This window comes from Botrytis byssoidea, assembly GCF_014898295.1.
Source record: "Botrytis byssoidea strain MUCL 94 chromosome Unknown BBYS_002, whole genome shotgun sequence".
Taxonomy (NCBI): Eukaryota; Fungi; Ascomycota; class Leotiomycetes; order Helotiales; family Sclerotiniaceae; genus Botrytis; species Botrytis byssoidea.
Genome location: NW_024065843.1, coordinates 543451 through 562180, shown reverse-complemented (window position 1 = coordinate 562180; position 18730 = coordinate 543451). Strand labels below are relative to the sequence as shown.

General features: G+C 42.1%; 5 protein-coding genes across 5 annotated transcripts; 3 read left to right on the top strand and 2 right to left on the bottom strand.

Annotated features, from left to right (window-relative positions):
• Positions 1-191: 191 nt before the first annotated feature.
• On the bottom strand, positions 192-1068 carry EAE97_000950 (uncharacterized protein). Its single transcript, XM_038871460.1, has 2 exons — positions 486-1068; positions 192-434 (listed from the first exon to the last, which is right to left on the bottom strand). The coding sequence occupies exons 1-2, from the start codon at positions 1002-1004 to the stop codon at positions 342-344; spliced, it is 612 nt and encodes a 203-aa protein (XP_038737361.1). The 5' UTR covers positions 1005-1068; the 3' UTR covers positions 192-341.
• Positions 1069-2306: 1238 nt separating this feature from the next.
• EAE97_000949 (uncharacterized protein) lies at positions 2307-4488 on the top strand (the record flags this gene model as incomplete). Its single annotated transcript, XM_038871459.1, has 5 exons — positions 2307-2340; positions 2397-2465; positions 2601-2624; positions 2675-2888; positions 2940-4488. The coding sequence occupies 5 exons, from the start codon at positions 2307-2309 to the stop codon at positions 4486-4488; spliced, it is 1890 nt and encodes a 629-aa protein (XP_038737360.1).
• A 5258-nt stretch (positions 4489-9746) lies between these two features.
• Positions 9747-11679, top strand: EAE97_000948 (uncharacterized protein; the record flags this gene model as incomplete). The annotated part of the gene is made up of 5 exons (XM_038871458.1): positions 9747-9862; positions 9925-10200; positions 10258-10756; positions 10807-10823; positions 10902-11679. The coding sequence occupies 5 exons, from the start codon at positions 9747-9749 to the stop codon at positions 11677-11679; spliced, it is 1686 nt and encodes a 561-aa protein (XP_038737359.1).
• A 781-nt stretch (positions 11680-12460) lies between these two features.
• Positions 12461-14495, bottom strand: EAE97_000947 (uncharacterized protein; the record flags this gene model as incomplete). The annotated part of the gene is made up of 3 exons (XM_038871457.1): positions 12461-13144; positions 13241-13912; positions 14076-14495. The coding sequence occupies 3 exons, from the start codon at positions 14493-14495 to the stop codon at positions 12461-12463; spliced, it is 1776 nt and encodes a 591-aa protein (XP_038737358.1).
• Positions 14496-15856: 1361 nt separating this feature from the next.
• On the top strand, positions 15857-17760 carry EAE97_000946 (uncharacterized protein). Its single transcript, XM_038871456.1, has 3 exons — positions 15857-16515; positions 16603-16899; positions 16958-17760. Exons 1-3 carry the CDS (start codon positions 16256-16258, stop codon positions 17244-17246), a joined length of 846 nt encoding a protein of 281 aa, XP_038737357.1. The 5' UTR covers positions 15857-16255; the 3' UTR covers positions 17247-17760.
• The last annotated feature ends 970 nt before the right edge of the window (positions 17761-18730 follow it).

The window sequence follows — 18730 nt, the reverse complement described above, 5'->3', positions numbered from 1 at the left end:
CAATTGTTAATCAGGCAGGCCCACTGATATTTGACATATCATTTGTATTCACTGAAGCACATTCCATTTTCAATGTCATTGCAAGATCAAGCTATTATGGAGACACTGTTGATTGATTCGATATTGCAATGTTTTTTGATAATTTTCAGGGTGAAAATGATGTAATCATCACCATGTAACGCACGTGGACATTTCGAAGACAAAATATTTATTATTATTAATATCATGATATGCGACGTCAAGGGCAAAACCCCCTATATGTGTGCCCAGTCGAATTTACTAACACTTTGATTCCCAAGTCCAAGTAAAGCCAATCTCTGCAAGTAATGCCCAAGCAGTTTCTATGCATAATTTCTCACATTCTTCAATATCCAGACTTGCCCGTTGTGGACGTCACCTGCCATGCTTGAGACCTCAATATTTCCAGGTTGCAACTACGAAAGAGGTCAGTAAGCACAGGTAACATATTTCAAAATCAAACTCACTCGTTTCACTCCGTCTTTATTCTCCCACCAGACCTCATCTCCAACTAAAGTCTTAACTTTCTCCCCTTCCTTCCATGGACTCGCAGGAATGATGTGAGCTTCCACAAATCTTCGCAGATTCTTATGCGCCCTCTCTTCTCCATCTTCACCCTCATATGCATTGGCTCCAAGTTTGTCATAATCTTCTGGGTCTTCCCATGGTTTTCGAGGTAGAGCCATTATTGCAGAATTGACTGGGGCAAGAATGGTTGTATTTTGGCCACCATCAGCAAATCGCTGACTTATAGGGGCTATATCTCTTGTAAATCCAGCGAATATATTGATGCTTCGATCTCTGCCTAGAACATCTGATAGAATGATTGTATCACCTCCACCGATGGGATCAGAAGACGGTTCTGAGTTAGGAGGCATCGAGGGACCAAGATTGTTGTCTGACAGAAGTCCTTGAATATCTTTACCTGAAATCGTAGCAGCAAAGAATATTGTCAGAAGAAATGACATTGAGGACGTGTATTTCATCCTTATTGTTGTTATTGTTATTTATGGATTTCGTTATTTGGCCCAAATCTTGATATCTTGATATAGAAATGCGGGATGACGAATTAACATTGATCGTCTCCGCCCACTTCATCAGCCCACATCAGCTAGCAGAATAAACACGTGATCAGGTACATTTCTTTGAATTCAACCTATATCACACAGCAGCAGATGGATATATAGCTACTCTCATCAACTTGTATCACCGGAGTTCACAAAAGCCAGTAAAGCCTAATAAGTGATTAACAAAGTAGCTTTGAAAGTAAGGCCCTAGTTCTTTGAAACCTCAAGATGCAAGAATGTCCAGACCACACCGATTTTCTACAAGATAGCCTAACTCGCCTAGACAGATTTGAAAGGAACATCTGAAGTATATAGAGCTCTCGAGACGATCTTAGAAAAGTTACGATTAGCTAAGTTTATGGTTAACACCAAGTACGCATATCTAGGTACATCGATTGAGTTGGAACTGTCAAGTAAAGTAAATAACAACCAGCACCTCTTTAACTGTACCCCTTCAATAGTGAATGCATTTACTCGGCTCAGTCAGCTACTCGGGTATCCTCAAACCTAGCACCATCCAACTTCATTCACATGTAAATAATCTTTCAATCAAATTCTGTCGATATTCCTGCTGAAAGGAATAAAATAACCTGAGATCAAATCATCTGATGCATTGGAAACCTGGAGTAACCTTAACATTGAATTTGTGGGGCTTAGCTCTTACCGGCTTTCACATGCTCGATACCCGCCTCTTCTCTTTGTATTATTGTAATCTGACTCGTGATATCGTTACAGACCGATTTCAAACAATGTCTAAGTATCCGAGTGTCACCAACCTTATGAGAACGAATATGTCTATCCAAACTTCCTAAAACCATGTTGCTGTTTTCATTTTTGACTGCGGACTTTACATTAGACAACTTCCAGCTCAAACTATATTGAACCCCATTAAATTATTGTATCAACATCGTTTCCGGAAATTTTGACCGTTCAAACCCCATAAATTTTCTCCAGTTTCGTATGCTGACATAAACATTCGAGAGAATTTGAGCGAATCAGGAACTTACTTTTCTTGCTTAGCACCTTAGCTCCAAGCTAAAACTTGGACCCGTAATGCCTCGGCACCCATTCCAGCGGAGAGACGAGAGCGCTATTACATTTAACACAAAACCCCCAACAACCCATTCTCTAAGATTCCTTCCATTATTTATCCTCTAAACTCTCTTTCTCAAGACATTTATCACCCTCTCATCACCTTCTCTACATACAATTCTAATTAAAATGGCGCCTAGAGTAATTGTCGTTGGCGGTGGTCGTATGTTTGATTACCTTTGTCCTTTGAAAGTGTACTGAAGCTAATGTTGACTGTAGTTTCTGGCTTGAGTGCTGCACATACTATTTACCTGGCCGGTGGCAACGTCGTTGTTCTAGATAAACAAGGCAAGTTGAACTCGCGATAGTGTTTAGTACACTTCACGTCACTTTCGACCAAAGATCGGTCTGAATTGCTGAGACACACTTTGCGCCACTCTCTCTCGCGTTGATCATCAAACACATGCTAACTGCTACATGAAGCCTTCTTTGGTGGAAACTCGACAAGTAAGTAGAAAAATTCTTGATTTGCAGATAATTTGCTAATGTATAAACAGAGGCTACCTCCGGTATCAATGGAGCACTTACTCGAACTCAAGTCGACCAAAAGATTCAAGACAGTGTAAAGCAATTCTACGATGACACACTGAAATCGGCAAGAGATAAGGCAAGGCCGGACTTGATCAAGGTCTTGACATACAAGTCTGCTGCCGCCGTTGAGTGGCTTCAAGATGTATTCGGATTAGATTTGACTCTCGTATCACGACTAGGGTAAGCAAAGACTTGCACATCAACTGTTCAAACATTTACTAACTGACTCAGTGGTCACTCACATCCAAGAACTCACCGTGGACACGATGCGAAATTCCCTGGTATGGCCATCACATATGCTTTAATGCAAAGGCTAGAGGAACTCGCTGAAGCAGAACCCGAACGTGTACAAATCATCAAAAAGGCACGAGTTACAGGACTGAAGAAGGAAGGAAACAAGATTACCGGTGTCAATTATGAATTCGGTGGAGAACCTTCATTTGTTGAAGGACCAGTCGTTTTGGCCACTGGTGGATACGCAGCAGATTTCACAGAAACATCTCTACTCAAGAAGCACAGACCTGATACTTATGACTTGGCATCTACCAACGGTGTACACGCTACTGGTGATGGTCAAAAGATGGTCATGGCTATTGGTGGTAATGGAATCGATATGGACAAAGTTCAGGTACATCCAACTGGTCTTGTTGACCCTAAGGATCCTGGATCTAAGTGGAAGTTCTTGGCCGCTGAGGCTCTTCGTGGAGAGGGAGGTCTTCTCTTGAATGGTGATGGTGATCGTTTCTGTGACGAACTTGGCCACAGAGATTACGTCTCCGGTGAGATGTGGAAAGAAAAGGACAAGGGAAAATTCCCAGTTCGTCTCATTCTCAACTCCAAGGCATCAAATGTTCTTGACTTCCACACCCGTCATTACTCTGGTCGTGGTCTCATGAAGAAGATGACTGGTAAGGAATTGGCAAAGGAGATTGGTTGTACACCAGATCATCTTCAAGGAACCTTTAAAAAATACAACAAAATCGCCGAAGGCAAAGAGAAGGATCCATATGGCAAGAAGTTTTTCCACAATGGACCAGTTGATATTGATGATGACTTCCACGTTGCTGTTATGGAGCCAGTTCTTCATTTCACCATGGGTGGTATCGAGATTAACGCAGATGCACAAATTCTTAACCAAGAAGGCAAACCATTTGAAGGTCTTTATGCCTGTGGTGAATTGGCAGGAGGTGTTCATGGTGCCAATCGTCTCGGTGGATCATCTTTACTTGGTTGTGTTGTCTACGGACGTGTGGCAGGTGATTCCGCTAGCAATTACCTTTTCCAAAATGCTCTCAAGGGTAACCTTGGCCCTGCATCACGTCTTGGTCAAATTTCCCTTCACATTGATCCATCGCAACCTGGCAAGATCTCCGTTGAATGGGATAGCCAATCTTCTGGTAGTGGCGACAAAGTAGCTCAACAATCCCAAACATCAGCCGGTCCAGTCATGAAAAATGGTGCAGACTCATCTGATCCAGGGAAAGTTAGCAAGCCAACTAAACCATCCGAATTCAAAATTCCAGAAAAAGAATTCACAATGGAAGAAGTAGCCAAACATAACAAGAAAGAAGATTTATGGGTTGTGGTTAAGGGTGTCGTTATGGATGTATCGGATTGGTTAGATGAACATCCAGGTGGACCACAAGCTCTTATGAACTTCATGGGTAGAGATGCTACTGAAGAATTTGAGATGCTTCATGATGATGAAGTCATTCCAAAGTATGCTGCTAGTCAAGTTATTGGAAGAGTCAAGGGTGTCACACCTACTTTGGAACTATGAGTTCCATTGATAAGACTTGAGACTTGAGAGAATGACTTGTTATGGGATGTATTACGGTGAATGGAGATATGGGGTTTCGGCTTAGGTTTTGGCTTGATGATGGGATGGATCATTATTCTCGTTTAAGAAATTGTATTGTATTGATATAAGACAAGATGAGATGAGATGATATTTCTAATTTAACTGGATAGTTTATATTTCTGTTGAGTATTTGTGTATTGTAATCCTGTGATTGGTTTCTTTTGAATCATCCCGTGATCTTAATACTTCACCCACTCTTGATTGACCTTGTAAAGAAACCAGTAAGTAATCCCCCCCAATTAAACATTCGCATTTATAACGAAAGCCCGAGATAGATCCACTTGAATGTAGGTATGTATGAACACATGCTAATCATGTGTTAATTACTAGGTAGGTAGGTAAGATCTAAAGGACCGATTAGCTAGAGGTATGGGGTTGGAAGTGGGAAGTGGAAGTGGAAAGTGGGTTGGTGTATGGATTTTGGATTGTGGATTGTGAAGTGGCATGGAGAAATATGTACCCCGGATTATGTACGCCGCGATTTTGGGGATGGGGGATTTGGAAGGTGGATGGAAGTTGAGAAGGGGAGTTATGGGGATGGGAGATGTATGATGTAATGAGAGAGAGGTTTTCAAAGTGGTGTGGGAATGGAAGGGGATGGGAAGGGATGGGGTGGAAAGGTATGGGAAGGTGAGGATTTATAGGTGGGTTGGGATTGGATTGGCGTTTAAGTGTGTGATGAATACTAGGTAGATGGTATGGTATTGGTGTTTATATGTATAGTGAACGCATTCTGGATAGATGGTGATGGAATTATTGGTTGATCTGGAGGTTGGAGGTTGGAGGTTGGAGGTTGGAGGTTGGGAATTTGGAATTTGGAATTTGGGAATCTGATGAGATGAGATTTGATGTGTTGTATGAGCGATCTGCGAGATGGAGAGGTGTGAATTGGGAAGGGTGTTCTCTGTAGGAATGTATGGGTTGATGTGTGGAGAGAGAGAGAGAGTGTGTGTGTGTGTGTGTGAAAACTGGACTTTGCAAGTTAAGTATAGGTAGGTAGGTAGGTAGATATCATGGATTTTTGAGTATTAGATACGGATATGAGTTTAGATATCTTCAAGAGATGTAGCATGTACAGTGGATCTCTGAGATGGCCATAGGAGTTCAGATTACAGAGGAGAATATTGTTACAAGTTGATGATGCTTGGGAAGTGAAAAGTGAAGAGTGGAAATTAGTAGGGATGAACAGATGATATGATGATATGATGGATGAAGAGAGGAGATGTAAATCTTCCTTACATTGTTCTCCTAGGTATCTTATATGACGTTTAACTACTCGATAGCTCATAGCTTGTGATTTGTAGTCTATGATTTGTTTGTGACTGTGATGTGAGTGCACATCCATTCACTTCTTATTGATATACATACCTACCTATTGAATGTCATATCATGCATAATGCATGAAAAAAAAGAGAGAGAATATTATTGGGGTTTGTGATGGTATATGTGAATTGGAATTGGAATTGGAAGTGGAAGTGGTGTTGGTATTGATGTTGGTGGTCTTGGTATTGGGAGGGGTAATGAGATCCAGAGGGATGGGATGCGGGAAGGAGTGTAATTGGGGGGTTGGAGGAGGTGAGGTAATGGGGATGGGGATGGTGATGGGGATGGGGATGAGAATTAGGATGGAGATATGGAAATGGAGATATGGAAATGGAGATGGAGATATGGAAATTGTGTTTTGGCTTTGGCTTTGGCTTTCTTTCCCGTGTATGATAGATGTGATGGGGGTTGATAGAGGAAATACATAATGGAGATGGTTGTAATAGGTGGTTTGAATACATGTCTACATGTACACACGTATATAATCACTATAGAATCGTCTAATGCCAAAAGATTCCAAGGGAGTAGATACAAACGCCAAGCTCAGTTTCATATTGCCCCGAGTCGGTAGTCGAGAACCCGTTGATATGAATGCTTCGGCTTTATTAGAGTATATGCAGCAACAAGTAAAGTAAAGTGAAATGAAAAGATATAAATATAAATATCAACCCAGCTCACCTGCACCGGTAAATACCCAGAATTCCCCTACAATGCAACAATATACACTTTGTTTTATTTTATTTTATTTTATTTTATTTTATTTAAGAAGAAGCAGACATCAATCACAATACAACAGCTAATAAAAACATCACATATGGATATCCATAACGTGATTTATCATCGAGTGGACCATATGATCGAGTGGGCCACTTCAAAATACACTAAAATTAAGGCTTTTTGAATATTCGTATTTTAATAATTAATTATTATTTTAGAAAAAGAAAAAAAGATTAAATAATAATAAAAGATTAGTTTTCTAAAAAATCTAGTTTTTATATAAATATTTTCATTTTATATTAAAAAAGTGAAAATTGTTATGATTTTTTGTTACAAAAAAAATATTCCTAATAATAATTCTTATATTAATTCAAATTTCTAATAAATAATAGATTTTTGTAGTATTTATATAATTAAATTTATAGTTTTAATTTTAAAAAATTCTATTAATAAATAAAGAAAATGCATGATTATATACAGACAAATTTTGTATGTAAAAATGATGGCCCACTCGATGATATAGTCCACTCGATGATAAATCACGTTATCTCAAGCAAACATTCAAAAGAGGAAACTCCTCATCCCCATCCCAATCCAGATCCCCACCAAACTTGTTTCCATAACTCAAGTTACACTACAGTTTTCGGAGATGTATGCATGCATGTGTACGATAGTAAGTATGCATCTATCCATTCATACATCATCGTATTGAGACATGTATCCACGCCAAGTGTGAAAGGTAGGAATGCAATAGGATGGAGTGGATGTTTTTGTCTGGGTATATATCTATCTCCTGTCTATCTTGGGCTTTGATTTTGTGTACAACGTACCTGGTATGCAGAGGAGGAGTAGAAAGCCGTCTTACTACATATGTTTATATATGTGTGTATGGTCTTGGTGTTTTGAGGTATGCTAGTTGGGCTGAGCTGATGGTTTTGTATGTGTAGGTGTGTTACCTGGATGAGAGATTTGGGAGGGAGAGGATAGGAGTTTAGTTTTTGTGTATTTTCTCCTCTTGAGAAGTCTAGATGAGGTACTAGAAGAATATGATTATATGATGGTTGATTCGTTAAAATAGTGAGGTGAGGAGAGGTAAAAGGATTGATGGGAATTGAGATAACTTTACTAGAAGGTTACTAGGTCATCCATCATACAACCATGTAAAAAGTTCAAAATTAGAAGATATTCTTAACAAGGTCTACCTATTCATCGAAAATCAGGAGTCGAATATTGAAGATGAGAATGAGAGTAGTCTATTTAGAAGGACAGATTTTACCATGATAGATATATGTATATATATTCTTATATATGTCTAGATACACTTTCTTACTTCTCTTGTATGAAATTTGATTGGGTAAACTTGGAAATACCAATACTAGATACCTATACCATAGTCACCGGATCCGAGAAACCGATGAGAGAAAAAGAACATGGACATCCAGTCATCACATCTAGACCAATCGTTGGCAATTCCTTTATATTTTCTCTTGAATGTCACTACTAGGTATGTACTTGAGTGTATTGTGTGCTTCTGGGTAAGCTCGAGGTAAGGTACCTACCTACCTAGTACTCACAAATCTTTGAATACATCGAGATACGTACTTATTGGTAAACCTTGCTATGCCGAGTCCCGAGTCCCGAGTCCCGACCTTCCTTAAGAGTGGTATTGTATTATATCTAAGGACTCTTTAACCTTTTGATTGTTAAATACTGGGTAAATACTAGGTAAATACTAGGTAAATACTAGGTAAATAGATAATACAAATAATAAATGCTGTACTCAGTATTACCTTTCTAATTGTTTTCATGGTAATACTCGATAATAAGTATACCGAGTACTCTAGGTGTCTATCAATGTCAGTGTCAGTGTCAGTATCAGTATTCGCATCGGTATTAGTATTAGTATTAGCATCAGTTTCATTTCTTCTTTTGTTCTTATTTTACTTCTCTTCTCATCCCTTCACTCATAACACACTAGTAATATACTCTAATACCGGTACCCTCTCGATCTTCACCCTTCACTCTTCTCAAGGCGACCCTTTTCTCCGCACTTTTAACTTTTCATCTGTGACTTGTGGCTCTGATTTCAGTTCCAATTCAATTCCAATTCAATTCCAATTCCACTCCCACTTCGATCTTGAATTCTACGCCACATTGATACATACATGTATTATACTCATAACTCAAATACCTACTAGTACTCACTCTTCGTGAAATGAATACACTCCCCCTAGCACGTACCTCGATAACTTACCCAATAAATTCGAAATTCTTTTGAAGCCTGAATTGTGACAGGTGAAAAAGAAAGATGGAAAGAATAAAAGAGAGTAACCCATCTCTTTCTAGGGTGGCACACACTTGGAAACTCTTTTGCACTGAGCATTAGTACCTAGTACCTACCTACTAGGTACCCACTCACACTCACTCTGTACATGCATCACCTACCACCACCCACCACCCACCACCCACCACCACCCACCATCCACCATCATCCACCTATCACACTTCATTCAGCTTTCCCATCTCTCGTGAAAAAAAAAAAGAGGAGCTAAAAGCGCTATTTCTTTCCGTAAAAGGCTGGGCTGGGGTCACACTCATTTCTTTCCCCCCTCCCCCCCCGTTCACTTTCTCCCCCCCAAATCAAATCATAATCCCAGTCATCCCAGTCTTTCCAGTCATTCGATTCCTTCCATAACTTCCCCAAGAAAAAGACGATTCCCTTTTCCCCACACCCTAAATTCTAGGTCGAACATCCATCCATCTTCATTCATTGTCAGCAAGCAGCAGTCTTTCAAAGCCGATCCGACCCATTCATTCTATTCACCTTGCCATACCATACCATACCATACCATACCACCACCACCTCCTCCTCCTCCTCCCGCCTTCTATCTCGTGCGCGCGCTGCCTCTCAATTACTATTCTCGATCCTTCAACCACGTGCTGCATTATACTGGACAAGGGAATGCTTCTCAGCTTTGCTTTTTGCAGGAGATTCTTCATCGTCCAATGGGCATGCCAATTTCTATCCACGAAAACCCGGTGATCATTAACGATCTCGACTCACATCAAACCCATCCTCACATCCTCCAACGTTCATTAATTCACCACGCCAACCGGTCGACCAATTCTATTACACTATGGTAATCGCCATGACCTGGCACAAGCCCGATAACGTCGCCGGCTCATCGGCGCCGGCTATCATGATAGGGTTATTCGTCGCGACAGGAGGTCTCTTGTTTGGTTATGATACGGGGTGAGTAACTGGCACGGGAAACAATTCAAGACTCGATGAAAAGCTGATAGATGGGATTAAAGTACAATATCGGGAGTGGTGGCAATGCGTGCCTTTCGCGAACAATTCTCAACGGGTTACGTTGATCCTTCCGACAATGAATTATCCATCACGCCGAGTCAATCCGCTCAAATCGTTGCAATCTTGAGTGCTGGAACATTCTTCGGAGCATTACTTGCTGCGCCCATGGGCGATAAAATTGGTCGACGGATATCTCTCATCATTTCTGTCGGTATATTCTGTATTGGGGTGGCACTTCAGACTGCTGCAATGCAGATTCCGATGCTTATTGCTGGAAGGTATATTGCATGATTTTGAATATAGAATACAAACAGACAAGACTGACCCTTCTATAGATTCTTTGCGGGTCTAGGCGTTGGAATTATTTCTGTTCTCGTTCCTCTGTATCAATCAGAGATGTCACCGAAATGGATTCGCGGAACTCTTGTATGCACATATCAACTTGCCATCACTTGTGGGCTTCTTCTCGCCGCCGTCGTCAACATATTTACCCAAAGTATTGATGGGCCAAAAGCTTTTCGAATTCCTCTTGCAATACAATTCGTTTGGGCAGGCATTCTCTTCCTCGGCCTTGCTTTATTACCCGAAACACCTCGCTATCTCATCAAACGTGGTCAACATCAGGCAGCTGCTTCATCTTTAAGTCGCCTTCGTCGCCTTGACATAACGCATCCTGCTTTGATAGAAGAATTGGCGGAGATTGAAGCGAACCATGAATATGAGTTGAGTTTAGGTTCTTCATCATATAAAGATATTTTCCTCGGCTCGCCGCATTTAGGTCGTCGACTTCTAACCGGTTGCGTTCTACAAATGCTTCAGCAGTTGACTGGTTGTGTAAGTACATTCCTTCCAATAGTGAATTAAATTACTAATAATCTGAATAGAACTTTATCTTCTACTAGTGAGTATTATTAACGTTACTCTTTGTAGTATCGCATGCTTTCATTGAAATAATGCAGTGACTGACTAGCTACTATAGTGGTACGACTTTCTTCAAGAATGTCGGAATTTCGTCACCTTACGTAATTCAACTTATTTCAAACATAGTCAATACTGTCTCAACCATTCCTGGAATGTTTCTAGTCGAATCACTAGGTCGTCGTCGTCTTCTTATGCTAGGTGCAGCAGGAATGGCAGTTTGTCATTTCTTGATTGCATCGGTTGGAACTGCAGCACACGAAGAAGCGAGAGCAGTGAATTTAGTAATTATTGTATTTGTTTGCCTATTCATCTTCTTTTTTGCTTCATCTTGGGGACCAGTCGTTTGGGTCGTCACATCAGAAATCTTCCCATTGAAGGTTCGAGCCAAGTCCATGTCGATCTCCACCGCTTCGAATTGGCTTCTCAATTTCGCCATCGCTTACAGCGTTCCATATATGACCAGCAGCGGACCTGGTTATGCAAATCTTCAAGCAAAGATATTCTTTCTTTGGGCTTGCTTTTGTGTAATCGCGTTTGCATTCGTATGGGGGATGGTATACGAAACAAGCAAAATCAGTCTTGAGCAGATTGACGAGTTATATGAACGAGTCGACCATGCTTGGCATAGTAATAACTTTGAACCTAGCTGGAGTTTTCAAGAAATGCGAGATGAAGGCGCATCTGCAAGTGGAATCCAACTACAGCTACAACTTGCTGATCAAGAAGAACCGAGGAGACGGACAGGTACAAGTGCAAGTGCAACGGGAAGTGAAGGTACCATGTCTGAGGAAGATAAAATCGTTGCGGGATTAGGAGACGTGGATTTGAGTTATTAGTGAATTTTCGAGAGCTATTCAAGGCTATGGGTATTTTAAGTACAGTATTATATTATGTTTCAAGCGACGGAGTTTATTGCTGTTGGAGTTTTATGGTATGGAATGGAATGGAATGGATGGATGGATGGTAGGATGCTTTGCCTATGGAATGCGTATGAATTGCGTATGGTGTAGGGTGGGAAATGAAATATGGTTGGCCTTTGGGGTTGGGTTGGGAATTGTGATTGGGGATCTTTCTGGACGAACGGGTCTACAGTATCTACCGCGGGCGAAATTTGGGGAATGTTCAAGAATGGGGATGGGATGGGGTTTATACCAAATGCAATGTAAATGAGCATATGTTGCCCAATAGCGATGTAGGGCGATATATATGATATATCGGATAAGAACTAGCTGGCTACTTGAGCCAGATCAGATATTATCTGAACTGGATCGATATGGGTTGGTCTAGCATGGGATGGGGGGTTTTTCGTGCGCATATATGAAAATGATTTGATACTTGTGGGTGTGTATGAAATGATAATTCTTTTTTATATGAAAATTAAAATGATGATGTTTAATTGTTAGTGCTTGCTTATATGTGTCTAGGTTTGTGTCGATTTGAATGAGCAGTCAAGATGAGGAAAGAAGTCTTATATTAGGGGTTATTGCTAAAATAACGAATGAAAGAACGATCAATATCTAGATATACAAATCCCCATCCATCCACATTTACATCTCCTGCTTCTCCTTCTCTTCCTACGTCCACTTTTCCCCTTTCTCCATTCTTCGAAGAGTCCACTTACGAAACCGGCAGTGTTCCAAATAAGTCTCGCGTCTTGCGAAGGGCTTCCATAGGATTACGATGCGGTTTAGATTCAGAGGACGGGGTGGACTGGGACTTGGGTTTGGGCTTGGATGTGGAATTGGGATTGGGATTGGGAGGGGGGTGGGAGGTGGTGCTAGAGGTGCTAGAGGTGCTAGAGGTGCTGGATCGTGAGGGTGGAGGAGGAGGAGGCACGGAATGGAGACGAGGAGATGGGTGTTTGTGGTGGGGATTGGTGGGGGCGGGGGTGGGGGGTTGGGAGGAAGCTCTTTTTAATTCGTGTGGAGGTTTGGAGGTGGAGGTGGAGGTGGAGGTGGAGGTGGATCGGGATCGGAATTCTAAATTTTCGGGATTGGTTCTTCTTTGGGAGGAGTCTCGGGGGGTTCTGGTTCTGGTTCTGGTTCTGGCAGGGAGGGATTGCGATCTTGAGGGATGAGATGAGGAAGAGGAAGAGGAGGATAATGCTAATTCCCTCAAACAATACTTACGACGTTTTGAACGCGCGAGATCTTGTCGGCCGCGCTCGTAGAGCTCCGAGATGTCGATGGAGTGGTTGTCGTTGTTGGGGGGATTGTTTTTGTTGCCTCGCTTTTTCGAGGGGGGGATGCTGGTATTGATTGTGTGGAAGATTTGGGCCAGGAAGGTGGAGAGGGTGAATTGCTGGGGTGGGTGGGGGGTGTTAGTTGGTGGGGTGGGGAGGGGAGGGGAGGGGAGGGGAGGGGGAAGGGAAGAAAGGAAAAGAAGAAAAAAACATACCGGACCACCCTTCTCCTTCGATCTCTCATACAAATCCTCGTATTCCCGCAACAAAACTCCATCTTCCAAGATGGTGATATTTTCCCTCCACCATATGCATGGGATGGCGGGTTGGTTAATATCGACTTCGTATTCTTCCCAGCGTTTGGAAAAGTGCGATCGATTGATGCTGGCGGCAAAGTGGGGACTGGGGGTTTGGGAACCTTTGGGGAGGGGGTGCAGATGTACTGTGGGAGGTGGAGGAAGGGATGAGTTGTGGGGGGGAGGAGAGAAGCTGAGATATTTGCCGTGGGCATGCAGAATGTTGTTTTTGGTGGTGAGGGAGCCGTGGGTCCAGGAGAAGAGGATGGGGTCTTGGGGTTGGGTTTGGTTTTGGGTTTGGGGGGAGGAAGAGGAGGGATGCGGATTGGGGATCAGGTAGAGACCGGATTTGTTGGGGCCAGAGTGGTTGGTTAGTTTTAGGAGGGTGAGGGTTTCGTTCCAGATCCAGGATTCTTGGGAGCTGCTGGGTGGGGGTTTGGTGACTTGGAGGTGGATTTTGAAATTGGGGTTGGCACTGGAAGACAGGGGGGTTTCTGGGGGGTTTTGGGGTTGGGATCTGGATTTCTTGGTCTTGTGGGCTTTGAGATTGAGACTCTCGAGCCAGAGGAGGAAGAGTGGTGGGAGAAATAACTATTGTTGATGGGATTATGTTAGTAGGTGGGTGAGGAAACTTTGAGTGCGTATCTTCCCAAAGGGATGGTACAAGTTGAATCGTCTATAGATATCATAACATCATCATCATCATCATCGTAAAATCCCATCATACAGCAACACATAACAACGCAAAACATACCTCATCAACCGGAATCTCCTGTCTCCTCACCCTCTCCCCAAACTCCCTCAACAATCTCCTCATCCCAATACTCTCCTTCACGACCCCAAACTCCTTGACCCGCTTCGTCACCATCGCTTCGCCATTATCCGAATCGGGACAGCGCTCCCATATCTGCGGTGGAGCATCTAATTCCCGGATCTCGAAATCGTAGAGTTCGCGTCGGGAATTTTTTGAGTGGGAGGGCGGGGAGGAGGGGGAGGAAAGTCGTGATTCGAGAATCTTTTGTTCGTGGAATGGGATAATGTACCAGTTTGTCCGTGTTTGGAGGTAAATGCACCATGGTGTGGAAATGCCGCGTTTGGAGAGGTTTTGATGCAGCGTTTGCGTGTAGTAGAGGGTGCAGGTGGGGATTTCGGGGGGTGGAGGGGGGGGTGACATTTCTTGGAGGGGGGGGGGGGGGAATTGAGATTTTGGTGTGTGGAAGAGAAGGAATGAGGAATTTGGAGAGGTAGGGGGGGGTTTTATATGGATATGTGGAAAGGTAAATCTAACTACCAACATCTCATCGCGGTCATACGGTCATAAGGTCATAAGGTCATAAGGTCGTGAGTTTGGATGTTGGGGCTCGAGACCTGGACGGGGCCGCGCTGGTGTATGGCCATCCTGTCTTTGAGAAAGGATGTTGAGGTCTACGGTTGGGAATTTTACGAGAGTTTGTGGTTGTGTTTGGAGATTGTTTTTGTGTGTTTTTTGCTTGGTGATAGTCGGATTTCATGGGAGTGGGAATTGGGAATTGGGGGGTTTGTGGAATGTTAGAAGTGTTGGATTTATGGGATTTTTACGGGATAGTGCTGTGGGATTGAGGTAGACGAGGTAGATGGGAATATGTAGAGGGAGGATGAGGTAGGGAGAGATCTTCATCGTAGATTTGCTTATGTGGATTAGCTGTAAAGATTGAGTCTGAGACTTCACCCTTTCGCTAATATCACCATGCTGTAATCTGTAATTCGAATAGATAGGTAGAGAAGGAGGAAGTTAGGACAAGTAGATTTTTAGCCGAGGTGAAATTTGATCGTCTCCTTTGCGGTGCTTGGGAAGAGCTGCATTATATCTCTGCTGGCTACTCGTCAGCTTACCTAGATACATGATGGATAGATATTCTTCGAGTACTTGATAAGAATGAAGCGATGGAATCAGGATCAGGGTGTCCAATAGTCCGGGCTGCAATCCACAATGGAGATTATCAAATCCCTAAACTATTTGGAACAATCGACTTATCTGAGATATTGGAATTGATTGGAAGATGGAACTAATTCCAATGTTCTAATTGCTTTTAGATGTTCAAATCTTATATCGTTAAACTGTACTTTGGACTATTAGATACTCAGTGATGGATTACATACGCCATACACTATTTCCTTTTCTTGAACTACAGATGTGAATCAAATGCACCAATTATAACCAACTAAATACCCAAAACGGATATCTAATTCCAAAAAGCCTTATTGTTATAGTGCATCCGGCATTGCTCTCGATCCGTCGTAAGATTTTCAATAAAATCACTCTAAAGATAAGATTTCCAGCCCGTGCACTCCAACTAGCTCCGGGTATTTAGTTCACATCCACGCAGGGTATCAACACCCGTGACCACTCAAATCATCTCATCCCCAAGCGCCATCGATATCATTTTCGTACCATTTCCTAATTCTCTCTAGTTCTTACTCTGCACCCTCAGAAAGCTTCATCCCCGCACCTTCATTGGCTCTATCCTCAATACCTCACTCAACCTTTCACATCGACATGCAGGCTCAGCGCTTAAATCAGCTCTTCGTGATGATTCCTCATTGGAAGATGGAATTCTTTTCACCCCTCCTTCACACCTCCCTTGTGCACCCATCTCAAATGTGCCTTTCCGTTATATTAATAAATCATGGATGGCCAGCCGTTCGTAAGCTCGTTAATGAAGATTTCTATCCTCTGGGAACTTGAAGAGACGACGTTCTGATTTCTCCATCTTTCGATGCCTGTTCGATATCGACGGTGTATAATATAATTACATTATTTGATCGCTGGCGATTGACTCATATATCATTACGCACATATTGAACGAAGTATCTCCATCTCTCCAGCTTATTCTCGCATCACGATAACCCGAAGTCTTACCTCCCGATCCATTCGCGATATTCAATACATTCATCATGGTTTTCGGATGTTTTTCTTCACCTATCATGAAGCGGAAATGGAAGTTTCCCAAGGTTATTATCTGGCTTAATGTAATCGAACTCGCGGGCACCGTCGCAGCACTCGTCATGTTCGGTATCGCAGATCCAGATTTATATCGAACGAGAATGTGGCAAATTGGTTACGATAATGGATTTAATAGTAGCCCGGATGAGATTTTGTATGCCTATGCAAATTATCGTCCGCTGCCAAAGATTGCTTTTGTTTGGAGTCAGGCGTGAGTTTTATTTCTTTCGTCGGAGGATATTTAAGATGAGAGAGTATGTTGAGAAGAATACAAGCTGATGTCGTACTTTTTGAATAGATTACAAAATTTCAATATTGGAATCTCGGTTCTTTCTATGTTCATCCAGCTTTGCAAAGTGGTCATGTTCATTATGCACATTTGGTATCCTCTTCTCTCGACTGTTATAAATGGACTTCTCACAGTCTGTTGGATTGTCAGTATATACGGACAAGCCGGACCAGATCATACGGATCCAAAACATCCAAGTAATGTGGCTTGGTATGTTGCGAAGAGTTGTTCATATGCTGCACCTAGTGGAAATGAACATTATTGTCAAATGGCAAAGGGAACTTTTGCTGTTACGGTATTTATGATGTATGTCATAAGATTTTGAATTATATAATCTATGAATCCAAAACTTACAAATCAACAGGGTTGTCTATCTCGCAAACACAATTCTCGGTATTCACTCTCTAATTCCTTCACGCCTCGAACGTTCAGTCAATGCACTCGATCTCGAAGATAATATCGAAACATCTACCAAAGCGGGCAAGAGAGTAAAGACGACAGATTCTCCGGATTCTGAGAGACAATGGGAAATGCAGAATATGCAACAAAGTATGGATTATTCCAAACAACCTTTTACACCAAGAACTTTGGCTTTCAAATCTTTGGATAGACAATTACCTTTGAGGGCTACTTCGGCACCGAGATTTGCGTAAGTTTTGTTGTGGATTTAGGCAGGGAGTTGGTGATTTGATTTTATTGGGGGTGGGGTGATTTTTTACAATTGTCTAATTGAAAGGCATCATGTGGGAAGCAAATAAGACTACAATTTCGGGACGAATTTGTTTCATGAATTGGACCGGCCAGAAAATGGACCGGCGAGAAGGAAGCACAAGCAAGAATCGGTACGGAGGAGCGAACGTCGATTGAGATACCATGGGAATGAGAAGGAATTTGTACAATGTGTTTCAATGTTCACGAGATACTGGGGTTTTGTTTTTTGCTTCTATGTTTATATCATTTGGGTAGTTTGATAGGTAGTATCCTACCATTGTTCAGGTTATGGGATTTCTGATTCAATATTTAAAGGATCGCCGTGTGGCAGTTTTGAGGAGTGTGAATTGTGATTGCGAACTGAATCATGAAAGTTTGAAGGATGATGAAAATTGATGGTTATGGTGTAATGAGGGTATAAGGATATATTGAAGAATTATTTCAATAGGTAAGTACCTCGAGAAACGGGTGAATGGATCGTGAAATATTTCAATTACATAATCTGGCCAATACCATTGATGGATCCCAAATATTTCAAACTAGTGACTGTGGTCGACCAATGTAATCGCTGGATCCTAAATATTTCGAAATATTTCGATTATGTAAGGATAAGAAGCCAATTGGAGGAGTGGATTTGAAATATTGCGACACACCACCATGATCAATCAATCACCCTTTACCTATTGCTAGGAGCCTAGGTAGGTAAGTACTTCAATTGTAATTGAGGTGGTTGATGATGTGAGGTAGGTAGGCAGGGAGGTATGGATTTTTTGAAGAGGGGGGAAAAGAATTGTTTTGTGGTGAGTATGGAATTATGGGAGGGGTGAGGAGGGAGTGGAGGTGAGGAGGAAGAGGAAGAGGAATGAGTAAGGAGAATGAATGAGCGAGTAGGTGGGTAGGTGAGATGAAGATGGAGAGGAAGGAGGAGGGCTAAAATTGAGGAGGGATAATAAAGATGAAGGAGTGGTAAAATGTAAGGGGGAAGAAGAAAAGTAGGAGAATGAGGAACGGGGAATGGAGAATGAAGGGTGAAAAGAGAAAGGGGAATTATATCTCGAAAATTTATTGTGGGATGGTTGGTGGTTTGTGATAGGACAGTGGTTCGAGTTTTAAATCGAGGTCTTGATGGATGGCAAGAGATGTTTGTATGATGGTTTATGTTAGAAGGGTGGGGAGATGGTGGAGATGGTGGCGGTGATGGAGATGAAGGGTAGGTTGTTCAATTATCCGGGGTCTTGGATACCTATCCTAAGTGAGAGATGGGTATGGATTGGAATCGTAGAAGTGAGGTTTTATGGAGGATTTCAAGGATTGAGATAGGTGGATGGAGATGGGGGAGAGCGTTAGGGCGGATTAGGCTGATGATCTGATGTAAATTATTGGAGTTGGGGGAATGGGGTGGAGTGGCTAGATCTTCATTCGAGTG

Bases quoted from the DNA above. Each gene is read 5' to 3' on its own strand.
- EAE97_000946 (XM_038871456.1), top strand. From the start codon at position 16,256: ATGGTTTTCGGATGTTTTTCTTCACCTATCATGAAGCGGAAATGGAAG. The intron at 16,516-16,602 runs GTGAGTTTTATT...CTTTTTGAATAG, and splicing joins GCTTTTGTTTGGAGTCAGGC to ATTACAAAATTTCAATATTG. The intron at 16,900-16,957 runs GTATGTCATAAG...ACAAATCAACAG, and splicing joins GCTGTTACGGTATTTATGAT to GGTTGTCTATCTCGCAAACA.
- EAE97_000950 (XM_038871460.1), bottom strand. From the start codon at position 1,004: ATGAAATACACGTCCTCAATGTCATTTCTTCTGACAATATTCTTTGCT. The intron at 435-485 runs GTGAGTTTGATT...CCTCTTTCGTAG, and splicing joins ATAAAGACGGAGTGAAACGA to TTGCAACCTGGAAATATTGA.